This window comes from Mus pahari, chromosome 3, assembly GCF_900095145.1.
Source record: "Mus pahari chromosome 3, PAHARI_EIJ_v1.1, whole genome shotgun sequence".
In the NCBI taxonomy this organism is placed as follows: domain Eukaryota; kingdom Metazoa; phylum Chordata; class Mammalia; order Rodentia; family Muridae; genus Mus; species Mus pahari.
The window spans coordinates 14,282,525-14,296,599 of NC_034592.1; the positions used below are offsets into that span (position 1 = coordinate 14,282,525).

General features: G+C 51.3%; 1 protein-coding gene across 1 annotated transcript in view; it reads right to left on the bottom strand.

Annotated features, from left to right (window-relative positions):
• The window catches only part of Mymk (myomaker, myoblast fusion factor), a 10,371-nt gene extending 3,587 nt beyond the window's left edge, over positions 1-6,784 (bottom strand). The window contains exons 1-3 of the mRNA XM_021194571.1: positions 6,510-6,784; positions 2,035-2,149; positions 1,178-1,326 (exon numbers count right to left, since the gene is read on the bottom strand). Coding sequence (XP_021050230.1) covers positions 1,178-1,326; positions 2,035-2,149; positions 6,510-6,644 — 399 coding nt within the window. The 5' untranslated portion in view covers positions 6,645-6,784. The remainder of the gene's footprint in view (positions 1-1,177; positions 1,327-2,034; positions 2,150-6,509) is intronic.
• Between the last annotated feature and the right edge of the window lie 7,291 nt (positions 6,785-14,075).

Genomic DNA, 14,075 nt, shown 5'->3' on the forward strand with positions numbered 1-14,075 from the left:
CAGACACAGACACAGACACAGACTCAGACACAGACACTGACACAGACTCAGACACAGACACAGACACGGACACAGACACGGACTCAGACAGACTCAGACACAGACACAGACACAGACACACACACAGACACAGACACACACACAGACACAAACAGACTCAGACTCAGACACAGACACAGACACAGACACAGACACAGACACAGACACAGACTCAGACTCAGATTCAGATTCAGATTCAGACTCAGACTCAGACGCATACAAAGGCACATACCACACACACACACACACACACACACACACACACACACACACACACCACCGCCTGCCCCAATCTGCACTGCTGCAGCTCTACTTCTGGGAACCTCCAAGATCCCAAATGTTGCTTCCTGCATGAGGTAGCAGACAGGTGGGAATGGAGGCCTGGGTGCTGTCTGCTTGGTCTGTATCCTGCTGGCCTGGAAGGTCTGTGTTTTGGGCCTAACTGCTCTGGGTGGAGCTCAGAAAACATCCCTGGGTCTGTCCTGCTATTGGGAACCTTGTTCATGTTGGCCAACTTAGGTGGGTTTTAGGCCTTGGAGGTGAGAAGGCCTTGAGACCAGAGAGGGGTTAGGAGCCTATATAGCAGAGTAGATGCCAAGCACCAGGCCCTCCTCCAGGGACAATCCCACTGAGAACCCTGCTTCACCTCACCTCAAACCTTCCTTCCTAGTGAGAACCATTTCCAAGGCTCGCTTCCTTCGGGAAGACTATCCAGATTAACCTAGTCGCTCTCCACACTGGTACGATACCTGTGAGCAATGTAGTCATCCAGAGTGACAATGATAGTGATACTTATGTTGATGAAAAGACTGACAGTGACAGTCATGACGACAAAAGGTCTCCTCAGCTCTGGGCACGTTAAAAATCACGCCTGTGCCCGTGCTTAGAAGCATTCTGTATTGGTATTTGGATGCAGAGAGAAGGAGTTTTGGCTTTATCCAGGACCAATAAACCAGCAGGGCATGGGGCTCGAGCATGAGTCACCATTTTTAGGAATTTTAGAGTTTTTGGCCCAATTCTTACTAATTCACCTGCGCATAAGGATATGGGGTATAGGACCCTACATAGGAGAAACCAAGATCAGGGGAGAAATGCAGGTTCCATGGGCCCCGACAGCAGAGATACTAGAAGTACTCACCCACTTTACAGCAATGATGAGGGTGGCCGTGCCTATGGGACCGGAGTATACCCCATAACCCCAGCGGTCATGGAAAGTCCGCACAGCGATGGTAAGGACGCCAAGCATTGTGAAGGTCGATCTCTGGGGTTCATCAAAGTCGGCCAGCGCTGGGGAGAGGCACAGCTACAGTGAGCAGCTTCCCTCACATGGCTGTGCCTCCATCCTTGGGAGCCTACTGGGATGTCCTCTCAATCTGTAGGGCCCAAAGGCCCAGCCTGGTTTCCATAAGGTCTGAATTTTGGTTATTTGGAGGGAGTGTGGGATGCTGATTCCCTAACTGAAATAAACTGGTAGACTGAGTGACCAGTATCTCCTAGGAATCCTGAGACAGAAGTGTTAAGACTAGTGATGGTGCGCAGAGCTGAGTCTCAGGAGGGACCCTGTGACTGCATCCCTGGGAGACAAAGGTGGTTTCTCCCTTTTCTCTTTCCCTTCTTTCCCTTTTCCTAGAGACGGAAGGAAGGGCCTATTGATTACCAGGCAAGTGATCTGCCATTGAGCTGTATATACCCCAGGTCCAAGGTGAGGATTTTGAATGGTCTGCCTTCTTAATACACAGAGCTGAGATGACCCATGAGGGCAAGTGCTCCTTTGGCCTCTCCTTTGCGTGCTTCTGCTTTTTAAACGTCACAGCGCTGACTACTGGAGTCACTTAAGGATGGCGGAAATGAGAGCGCAGGCATCAGAGAAATGTGCTTGTCTCTTTAAGCAGATTAAGCTCTGCAAAGCAGCAAGGAAGGGAGGATCTCAGAGAGGGGCTGGGCGCTGGCTGGTGTTCAGGACTGGCTCCCACCCAACGGCAAAGATGGCCTTACCCATCAGGGAGACCCACATGCTCAGGGCTGTTCCATAGATGCTGAAGTACTCCAGAATGTCACGGCGCATGAAGCACAGCACAGACAAACCAGGCCCATCACAGGCGTGGGAGAACTGTAGGGAAATCACATGAGGTCAGCAGGCAGTGGGCAGCCCAGGAGTGGGTGAGAACTGGTCCCAAGGCTCAGGCCCCTCACTAGCTGTGAGCCCTCAATGTCTTTGTACCTCAGCTTCCTCCCTCACACTATCAGAACCCTTGCGGAGAATAAACAGGTGAGTCCGTGTAGCCTGGGAGTGCAAAAGTCTTTGTAAATATCACTCTCAGACTCAGCACTGGCCAAGGCTGGTGAGAAGCATGCTCAGAAGGGCATCCGTAAAGACCACTTACACCTTTTGCTGACTGAAAGTGTACACATTCCTATGACAATCTATGCATAGGAGCCTTTTATCCTGGACCCCCGGCTCTCCATAAAAGAGGAAGCCCTTAGATTCCCCCAAGCAAGCGCTGGTTCTGACACTCTGGTTTCTTTCCCCATACTCCAGCAGGTGTGTTCCTGACTCGGAGTTAAATAGATTTGCGTCTAAGCAAAAGGTTCTATATGCAGGATTTCCAAGCAGACAACTTATTTCTTACAGAAAACATCTTGCTCTCCCTTTGCTTCACATTTCATCATTTTAAGTAATATTTAATTACATGACATAATTATTTTGACAAGTGCAACTGGCACAAACAAGCCGAGCAGCCAGCACAATGGGCTCTTGGTAAGCCCAGCTCAGCAGGAGGGAGGAGGCAATCTGGAAAACAGCCTTGTCTGGAGGCAGCAGGGGCACCACAGAGGGAGACAGGAGCTGAGGACCCTGGATGATGGATGTATCAGTCAAGCACATAGGGCCTACTTAGAAGCTCAGAGACCTCCTGCTGGTCACAGTTGCACTTGGGCTCTGTCGATCAATAGAGAGCATCCAGGGGAAGGGATGCTCTCCCAGCCTCCGTGTTGGGTCAGCCCCACCCAGAGTTTTAGTGCTGCCTTGAGCTTTGGGTTCTGCACCTTTTAAAAGGGAGATTGGTGAAGAGGAGGTTAACCAACTAGGTTTGAGCTTCAGGTTGGGCCAGACCAAGGCACTCAAGTGGAGAAGGAAAGGGACTCAGCCCTGGGAGGGGAATCTGCTCCTCTGGCTCCTTACAGAACCACATCACCCCACCCCACCTGAGCCCATCATCTGTAGCATCTTGCTTCCTTCTCTTGTATAGGCCCCCATGAATGAGTAAAACTTATTTACTGTGAGAATCTGGGAAACACTCATGCCTCCCCCTATGAGGAGAAGAAGAGCCTCCTTAGGCTTGATCCCAACATAGAATACTCAGCTACATGTGAAGGCCAGAGGAGCAGGCTTTCTAGCAAGGGATCTAACTGTCCTCAGACCCTGAGGATTATTTTTTGGGTGTGTGTGTGTGTGTGTGTGACCTGTGTGACTGTGAACTTCCCTGGGGAACCTCCTGCTCAAGGAGGCAGGGGCAAGGCTGTGATGAGTACCCCCTCCCTCCCCAGAGGCAGGTAGATCTGGTCCAGCTGGTGCCAGGCTAGGACACAGCTGGGTGTGACAGGAGCCCTAATCCTGCTGTCAGCTCAGCAGATCTGGCAGAGGGACCCAGGCTCACTCAGGTCTCTCAGGCCCTCCCTTGTCCAATGGCATGAGAACACCTGTTCTGTGGGGCTTACAAGGGGACCCTAATGATAACTGCGGAGGTTGGTGCCCCACAGTGCAAGAATGAAATGCTGTTTAAAGTTTTCCTTCATTAATCAAACTTTCCTCCAACCTGAAACCAAGTTAATATGTGCTTTATGGTCATTTGAACAATGTGCTTGCCCTGGTCAGAGTTAGCTCACCTCTGGGAAAAACATTTCAATCGATCTTATTATGCTTTGTATCTCTGGTGTAGGACTCTAGTGAGTCTTTGTGACTCTCTCATGCCTGACGCAGAACAGAATATGTTTGTGTGAGATGTGGTGACCAGGTAGGTCTAAGACCACGTGTGTCAGAATCAGCAAGGCACGGAGAACATGCTGAAAGCACCATGTGGGTGTAGGCTGATAACATCCGATTGCGATTCGAGTGCTACTGAGTCAAAGGGCCAGAGAAACAGCTGCCTCCTATAAAAGCCCAAGACTCAGACCCCTCATTCTTCTGACCCTGTTTGTTGTGCCGTTCAGCAAGTAGAAAGGATGATATTGTCTAAGATTCTTAGATTAGAACCTGTTTTTAGATTAGATGACTATCAGGTTAGAACAGGAGAGGGCAGAATTCTTTGGAATAAATCAGATCCACCCCCCTGTAACTGACACCGAGAGTCATTCTTCTGTTGAGCAGCAGCGTACCACACAACTGGTAGTTGTCATGGAGGGTCCTTCGGCAGCCACATGGAAGGCAGAACTCTGTGAGGAACAGATTGTGGCTTTGAGGCCAGAGGACATTTGTCATAAGAGACAGCTGGCCCTGCCACTCTGGGTGGGGTGGGGCAGGGTGGGCCTCCAAGGCCAGTGCAGAAGCAGCTGTAGGCCAGACTAGACCCAGGCAGGCAGGGGTGACCTAACTGGGGCCGTGATTTGCTGGATTATATCTAACACGGGCCTTGGGGACAGGACCCTGGCTTATGTCCTTGACCATAGGGTCTCATGTTGACTCTGACCTTGGCCAGGTCTCGTGAGGAACAAATGACAGTGTGGGACAAAGTCCTGGGGGGCAGACCAGGATCTAAGTGTTCATGGTGACACTGGTGGCCCAGCTTCTCTGAGACTCAGTTTCCTCTTCTATCAGACCGAAATCACTATGCTAGGCTTATGGGTGATAATGAGTCCAATCCCACCATGGTTGCTTCCTTGCGACTTGTCAATGGCCTAATGTCCTCCCCTCCTAAAGTGAACTCAAGAGTCATAGAGTTTCCAGTTCCTTGGGTAACTCACTGCTACCCATGGGACCACCACGACCAGGAGGTAGACAGGTGCCAAGCCCTCCCCCGCTGTTCTCAGCCCACATGCATTGTGGCTTCTCCCACCACTAGAAAGTCATGCCAGCTGACTCAGAATATGGAACACACATGTGAGCACAGATGTGTGAACTCGTGGACTCACTCATCGAGAGCCAGCTGGGCACCTTCACATACTCTATGCTCTTGCCTTACTGAAACCTGCTGCAGGAAGGGCAGGCCTAAGGAAAGGATGCTATTCTCTAAAAGTTTGGCTCTGCTCTAAGGAGGAGACTAGCAGGCTGCTTGCCAACCCTGAGCGTGTATCCTACCATCATACGAACTAGTGAGGGATAGTGTGATGAGAGAGAAACGAAGGTTACAGAACGGTGAAAGAGATGGTGTGGCTCCTGGTTAGAGGATAGCAGAGAGGGTCAGCATGAGAGGTACTCAGAAGGACTTAAGGGCAAAGTGAGAGGAGGCCTTTAAGACAAAGAGTAGATGGGTAGATGAATGGACAGGGAGAGAGATGGTTGGTTAGCAGATAATAGAGAGATGATAGACAGATAGACAGACAGATGATGGATAGACACATAGAACAAGACAAATGATAAATGAATATAAGATAGACAAAGGGATAGACAGGCCCAAGCAAGTTGAATGGGCACGAAGATAAAGTCAGGAAGACACAGAGCTCTGTTCAAGAAGAGAAGCCAGGGGAGAGCAGACCAGGGAGAAGAGGAGGGTGAACTCCTGGGGGAGTGTGACTCTAGAAGTCAAGAAAACTGGATACAGGCAGAAAGAAGGACGGGATAGAGACTGGGAGAAACTAGACACAGAACCAGTGAAAGAAGCGGAGGGAGAGAGACCCATGGCGGGAATGAGGAGAAGCAGAGACCCAGACGCAAGGCTTCAGCAAAGCTGGCCCAGTGCCAGACATGCCCCGAACGAACGAACGAACGACAGAGGAGTCACCCCAGTACTGTTGCCTGGGAACAGAGTGGAGAAGGAACTAAGAGGCGGCCAGCCATCCAGACACATAACAGGAAGAGAAAGAAGGACGTGGGGAGAGGCTGGCTCCTCTCAGCAGGGGTAGTTCCAAATTCAGGAGCTGCAATCACCCAGGCCCTCTCCCTTCCCTGAACCTAGTAGGTCCATTCCTAGGCCTGCTCACTCACCCCACTCCTCCTCAGCTGAGCAACTCATGGAACAACATTGGTAGAAAGGAGAGTGTGGGGGGCACAAGGCTTGTCCTTAACTGACCCGGGGCTCTCATGGGTCTGGCCTCAGTCTCAGGTGTCAGCCACCCCCTCAAATGTCTGGCACACATGGAGAAACTGAGGCCCACAGAGGAAGACAGATTCCAGGAACCTTCTCTTCCCAGTCGCCAGCCCCACTGTCCCCCAGACCCAGACTCTTTCTCTTCCAAATCCCGTTTCTGGGTCACCTGACACAGGACAATGGTGGTGACCCTCCCCGCGAGGGTGTCCTCCTAAGCCCCACACTCACCGCCACAAAGAACATGGTGAAGAGATAGACCATGGCCTCCATGTAGAAACGTCTCTTGGTAGCAATGCTCACTGTCGGGAGGAAGGCCAGGCTGCTGAGGGTAGGCAGGAGCAGTTTGGCTACAACTGTCCCCATGGACCGGGACGAAGGCACTGGCTGGGGAGAAGGTGGTAAAGGCCCCCCTGGTCTCCAGGGCAGGAAGAAAAAGAGCCCACTTTTTCGCTTCTCCAGCCGCCCTGACCGCAGCTGTGGCAGCACCCACAAGGAGGGCTTAAGTGCTCTGAGGCAGCATGTGTCCAGTGACACATGGAGAAGGTCCAACAGCTGATGTACCATGTGGTATGTACTTGCCTCTGATATCCTCTCTCTCTCTCTCTCTCCTCTCTCTCTCTCTCTCCTTCCCCATCCCCTCTCTCCCTTTCTTCCTGAGGAATTCCCCCAAGGAAACCATATTTCTTTTTTTGGAAGTCTTGGGGACAAGTTCCTATGAATGTAACCCCTCTACCTCCTGGTCATTTTCTATCAGGGTCCTTGTCCCAGGATGAACATGGTAAGGGTCCTACTATTTGGGTCATACATCACAGGGGTGTGGGAGATGAGGAAACGTAGTTTAGTCAGTTCTGGACACTCCGAAGGCCTGCATATAAGCTTCATCTTTTCCTGGTTCACAGCCCTCTTCACCAGCTGCTGGCCTGTAACAGCTCTCTGCTCGGCTACATTGTGTCTTACCTTAAGTTAGTGGCCAGGGCCCCTCAGCATTCCAAAGCTGCTGCCTGGACTTTTAAGCTCTCATTCCCTCTTTTTACAGCTCCTTGGGCTGACTTCAGGAAATCACCTTCTCCTATTGAAAAATGTCTTAGGGGAACTGTCTGGCAGGCACCCCTCAGCCCCCAGCCAAGGAGCAATGGTGTGTGGTCCGGGTTTCCCAGGCCGACTCTTTCTCGGGTTTACCTATGGTCCTATTGCTGTCTGTCACTGTACACAGGGTTTAAACCCATAGTCTGAAGGCTCCTGGCAGATGCCTTTACCTGTAAAACCCTCAGTGTTCACTCCCAGTCCTCTGGGACGGGACAGGCCTTTAATCCCTTCTTGGTAAGCTGTTCTTTGCTCCCCAGCAGAGGCAGCCACCACTATTGATTTCTGCCAGGGCCTGAACTTAATCAGTGGCTCACACACTGAGCACACTTCAGGGTCTGGCTCCTTTTCTTTCACCTGCACGATGACCCTAAGACCTGTCCCTTACTGTTCTACTGCAGTTCCTTTGGTGGCTGGGTGGACTAGAAGGCTGTCCCTTACTTCCATCCTCCTAGTACCAAGACCTTGGGGTATAGCAGGCTCAAGGACCAATGCGCCCTTAGTGCGGAGCTGAGGTTGTGGACTTCCCTGCTCTGTGAAGGCCTGGCTGCTCCACCCCCTCATTCAACTACCAGCTCCCACATCCCTTTCTGGAAGTACCTTGTCTTAAGTTGTCTGAGGCCATAATGAAATAGTCAACTTGAGACACCTGGTCCTGTGTTTCTCCTGCCTAAGACTTTCCCAGGATTCTCTCAGGCCCCGGAGGAAGCTTAACTCTCCCAAGCTGTCCATCTCCACACCTAGACATGACCCCAGCCCTTGCTAATGCTGCTCCCAGAAGCAGCTGCTCCCCCAGCTTTGGCTTCAGGACAACACTTCCTGTTCCTTGCTGTTCCAGCTAAGGCCTGGTTTCTTCCCAGCCTGGACAACGTGTCAGAGGTGAAGGCTGTGGTGATCAACAGGTAGTGAGGCAAGGGAATTCTTCACCCTTCCTCTGGCCTGTCCCTGCACCCGACCCTACATCCTTCCTATCCTGGTACTTACCACGACGATAGAGATGCTGGAGTTGATGATTGTGCCCTAGCAGTGGCTCTGTCTGCCTGTCTCCCTGCCATAGTCCCTTCAGGCCCAACCTAGTATTTTGTGTGTCTTCAACAAACACCAGAGGAATGAATGGCTGTTAAAAGAATGAATGAAGATCCAGGGAGGCGGGGCTGATTTTAGTCTGGCTTTCTAGGGGCCAGCTCCCTTTCCAAATGGGAAAACCAGTCCCTGCTATATGAACGATGGTGATGGGGGCTGGGGAGGTTCATGGTTGCCCCTGAGCAATTCAGGTGGGGTCTTTTGTGACTCTCAGCTCTCCTCTCATTGGTCCACAGTCCTAAGTCAACCTCAGCTCCCCACAAGTGTTCAAAAGGGTTGTAGATGTCATGTACCCAGAGAGGTGGCAAGAAGCACATGTCCCAGAGCCATAAACCCCATAAGCAGGAGAACATTCTACAGTTGTGTGTGTGCGCATGTGTGACTGTGTGCACAAGTGTGTGTGTGTGTGTGCATGTGTGAGTGTGTGCACAAGTGTGTGTGTGTGTGTGCATGTATGGGTGTGTGCATAAGTGTGTGTCTGGGCATGTGTGGGTGTGTGCACATGTAGGTATGTGCATAGATGTATGTGTGTGTGCATGTGTGGGTGTGTGCATAAGTGTGTGTCTGTGCATATGTGGGTATATGCATAAGTGTGTTTGTGCAAGTGTGGCTATGTGCATAAGTGTGTGTCTGTGCATATATGGGTATGTGCATAAGTATGTGTGCATGTGTGAGTGTGTGCATAAGTGGGTGTGTGCAAAAGTATGTGTGTGTGTGTGTGTGTGTGTGTGTGTGTGTGTGTGTGTGTGTGTGTTGCAACTATGGGCTCCAAGCCAGGCTGTAAGCTTCAGGAAGAAAGGGAGAAAAAAAAGGAGGTCGGGGAGAAGGAAATGGAGCAGTACATATGTTATAACCATTAAAGAGGAAGGGGCTGGGGAGGGGATATCCCAAAGTAAGGAGACAGGTGGCTGGGCCTGGGGCAGCAGGAGAGCCCCCATATAAAGGCTGGGCTGCAAGCTGCCCTCCAAGGGGGTGGATGTGTGTGGCTCCCGTCCCAGCCTGACTGCCTGGCCACAGACCAGCTGACTCTGGAGAAGGCATCCAGTTTGAACAGGACTGAAATGACCCTTGGGTCTCTCCGGAGCAGGGGGAGTGATTTGCCCAGAGATTGGGTTTGGGGTAAATGAGTAGAAAGCGCAGTGAGCTGTTCTGGGAGGGGGTCTTTCCCTGGAAACACAGAGAAGGCACTAAGGGTCCACCTGGTCAGGATCAAGGCCAACAGATATAGGAGCCCCTACTTGCTCGTTCCGTACCTGCTCTGTGTGTTAGTCCGACAGACCCCACAGCTGTGACCCCAGACCACAAGTGCCCTGAAGTACATGGACATGGTCCAGAGTGTGACTGTTCCTTCATGGTGTACATGGGTCTTGAAAAATCACACATCCACACAGGGTCTGTCTAGGGCTAGCCATGTGCCAAGAGGTCTTCAGGCTGTGCCTCATGGGTCTTTTGGCAGTCAGCAAGTGAAACCTTCTGCCTTTTCCATTTTACAAGGAAGAGATTGAAGCCCAGAAAAGAGTAAGAACTCATATCACACTTCCTCTCCTTTGTCCTGTGAGACCAGAGGGTCTGAAGTTGGTCTTGGCTCATGAATGGACCCAGTGAGCTCTTGGAATGGCCTGGTGTCAGTGATCAAGGGTCCCAGGTGACATCCCTTCTCTGCCCAGCAGGTGGCATGGTCCCAGTGGGACCATGTAAGGGTCAGCCTCTAGGCCATAAAGGCTGAAGTAAGGACTGACAACTTGGTTCCCCTTTCCCTAGCCCCTCGGCTAAGGGAGTGGCTGGGTTTTATAGAGGTGCTGACATGCATGGAATGTTGAGCTCTCAGCCTTCAGGACAGCTGTCTGTCTGCCCAGCCCAGGAGTGCTGTGCCAGCTGCTGTATTGGCCTCCTCCAATTTTTAAACAGCGGCCCACAGTAATGGGTCACCCCAGAATGCAGAGGCCTTATTCCTGTCTGGGGTCTTCTGAAGTTACCTGGAGAATGGGTTTCAAGTTCTATCTTTGAGGTCTGTGCCTATGTAGTCATAGCTGTTTTATGGCCCCATGAGCTTCTACTGGCAACTGAATAGGGCTGAAGTGCTCGGTGCAGACCAGCTCTCTACTAAGAACTGTGTCCTCCGTCCCATGGGTTGGTTGGTTCTCGTCCTGGGAAGAGCTGCTACCTTTTGGACCCAGGTGTTGGAGCAAGGCTGGGGTTTGAACTCCAGATTCCCTGCTGTTATCTAACCTCCAGACTGTCTGGCAAATTCATTTTATGTGGTTAGAGGAGACAGCCACAGCCTAGGTTCTTCTTTAGACCCAGGAACTTGGACATGCCTGTTTGAATCTTCCCTACACAAAGCCTAACTCTAAGTTTTAATATAATACTCAAGCTTCTAGATTTAATTTGGCTTGAAAAAGGTATTCCAAAAGCACTTTCAAACATTCACAGTTTGACCTCAAAAAACCCTAACTTACCAAAAAAGTCTGATCAAAGTCTACTTTTTGTCATTCCTTATTACACATCTCTTAATCTCAGGATTCGAGGATGCAGGCTGGCAGCAGAGGAGTTATTGGGGGTGCCCGTGGGTTCTTTGGCAGGGGACCTTCTCCTGGGCTTGCAGGACCAATGGGATGTCCCTAGCTTTTGCTGCTGTATCCAGAACACCATAGGCAAGCTGTGATCTCCCAGGAGTCTGCAGTCCCAGTATTCCTTGGCTAGCGATAACTTGGGTACCCAGCCTCTCAGCTTTCGGTTTACGGAGTGCTAGCCACATCTCACCTCCGGCCACATTAGGTCTTCTAACCCTGTCCTTGATTTGATTTGGGGGGTAAAGGAACCCTTTCTCATACAATCTCAGACCACAGTCAACTGAGGAGTTATACTGGGACGCAGGCTTGGGTTCCTCAACTTGAACTTCATATGTAGGCTTCACAAAAAAAACAGTATTCCCAGACAAGATGGTGGGAAGTTCAGTATTCTGCTTTGTGATCTAGCCTAGCACAGGCTATGCTACTTCTCACCTTCTGGTCACCCAGGAGTACATAACCCCCCTTCCCGAGCAGCTTACAGTGAGTGAAACAGCAGAGACTCAAGAATGTCCATCCTTCAGCTATTAGCTGAACCTCAGAAGGAGTCCCAGTCTCAAGTCTGATGGGCCATGGTCCTTGTGGAGAACCCCCCACACCCTAGGTTGGGAGTCTAAGCATGTAAGGAAGAGTCAGACAGGAACCAGACCAGAGCCACTGGCTCCTTCAGTGACTCTAGGCTACCTCAGGCCCCAGAAGTTTGGTGGATGGAGTTAGGAACGGGGGTCATAGTGGTTCCCTGGACTGCATGGACAGGTAATTTATGAGACTCAGCACAAAATGTCTCCACCCAGAAAGCAGGAAAAAAACTTTCTCCTTAAGCTAGGAGTGGTGGCGCATGCCTTTAATCCCAGCACTTGGGAGGCAGAGGCAGGCGGATTTCTGAGTTTGAGGCCAGCCTGGTCTACAGAGTGTGTTCCAGGACAGCCAGGGCTACACAGAGAAATCCTGTCTAGAAAAACAAACAAAAAAACCCAAAAAACCAAAAAAACAAAAAAAACCCCACCACCAACAAAACTTTCTCCTTATCAGTACATTTCTCCTGGCACAGCATGTCATTTTATTGTTTAATGCTATACAGCTTTGGTTCAGGGCACTTGACAGTTGTGTATCCACCGCCATCGGTATGAGGGAACCCCTTGAAGGTACAGGGTAGGGGAGGAACCTGGTTGGGGGGATGGAGTTTAGTCTTTTTCTATCTTTCTGAAATCCTCAGCCCATTGTGGACCAAGTATTTATGTTATAACTACCAGGGAGTCTTGGATATGGAAGTTCCTAAGGATCAGGTGTAGGGAAATGAAGGCATAGCTAATGCCTAGAGGGTCACACACTGGTGGGCGTCGCAAAGGCAGTGATACATCTCCACAGGTCTGTCTTCCAAGTGGCCAGGCCAAAGGAAGATGCTGAGTGGGTGTGTCAGTTGGCTGTGGGGTCCCTCCCAAGGGGAACTGTTAGTCACCCTGGCACTGGAACATGTGGGAGTCAGAAGCGCCAGGAGATCTTGGGTCTGCTCCAGGGTGTACAGGGTCTGTCAGTCAGCTAGGGTGGAGGAGAAGTGGCAAGAAGTGGCAGAGGCTTCCAGAATGAGGGAGATCTGATCTGGGTCTGCCAGTGAGATCCTGTGCACATGTACATGCATGTGCATGTGCTGTATGTCAGGTTATAGAATGACTGTGCTTCATCTTACTGGCCCCAGGGGGCAGTGTGAGCCTGGATAAGGGTCGGGGGAGGTCAGGGTGACAAAGAGCAGAAGCTGACTATCTTAAGGTCAGTCACTACTGAACACGGGCAGAGTGAGAGCTGACCCTCTGCCCCCTATCATAGTCTAAGCTGGAAGAGCCAGCCAGCGTCTTTGAAGAACCAGGCAGAAGGAGAGGGTGTGTGGCAGAGCAGCGCTGCAACCCGTATTTGTCACAACGTTGACTGGTGGCTTTAGCAGATCACTCCAATTCCCAGCCTCAGTTTCTCATCGGTAAAGTACAGATGATGAAGATGCTCGTCACCTAACTCAAGTCTCACACCGAGGCTCGGAGTTCATTGTTTTTACTGGTTGTTTTGGTTTTTGGATGCGATTTGGTGGTCAGACACAATACTTCCCCAGGGTACCACTCTTAGCAGCCCAACAAGGCAGCTGAAGAAGCTCATCATCTAGCACAGAGGAGGGAGGGATAGAGGGAGGAACAGAAGGAGGGAGAGGACTTCCAGTCCCCACTAAAGGGACATCTACATGGTGGAGACAGAGGCATAGATGAAATGGCTCAGCCAGCTTATGGGATGTTGTTTCAGAATCACTTAGCATTTGAAGGTGCCTGTTTTCCAGGATGGGGGACTTCAGAGAGGGGGATATGTCAGAGCAGACACCTCATCATTCAAAGTCTGCTTGGATTCCTAAGACTTCAGCTCTAGCTCAGCAGGAACAGAGCTCTGGAGTCCCACTCGCTTGCCAATAGCTGCCCAGTGGTTGTGGGGTCCAGCCAAGCTGGTACCAAACATCTGCAGAATACCCCCGTGCCGACGATCTTCCTAGGCACCTGGTTGATAGGCTGTAGCCACCTCTTCCTCTCCCTGGAGCCATTGGTTGATCTCCAGATGCACCACAGTTCCTTCATTGTTCAGGTCTGTTTTCCAAGGACGGAGGGTGGCCTGCACCCGTGCAATGTCCGACATCTGTGTCTTCCCTGTGAACAGGAGTCGAAAGCCTGGACATCACATGGTTTCCAGCCCTCTCTGGAAGCTGAAGTTAGATGGGGCTGGAAGCTAAAGTCTGGGGGCTCCGCTTCACCACTGCCAACCCCCCTCCACATGACCTCAGGCTAATTGATCCGTTAGGGTCAGTCACTCTGGACCTAGGCAAGCCAGTCTCAGGCTCACTCACTGATCCTGGACTGTGGCAGCAGCCGCCAGCAGGCAGCTGGACAGCCTGGCCTTACTCCAGAGGAGCAGAGCGGGTTAAAGTGTGCGCCCGGCCAGCCGCCAGCAGGCTGGGCGGGGGAGCGGCGTGGGAAGTGTGAGTTCCTCCCCGTCTGCCTGACAGCTATAAAGGCAGCTGCGGCCACAG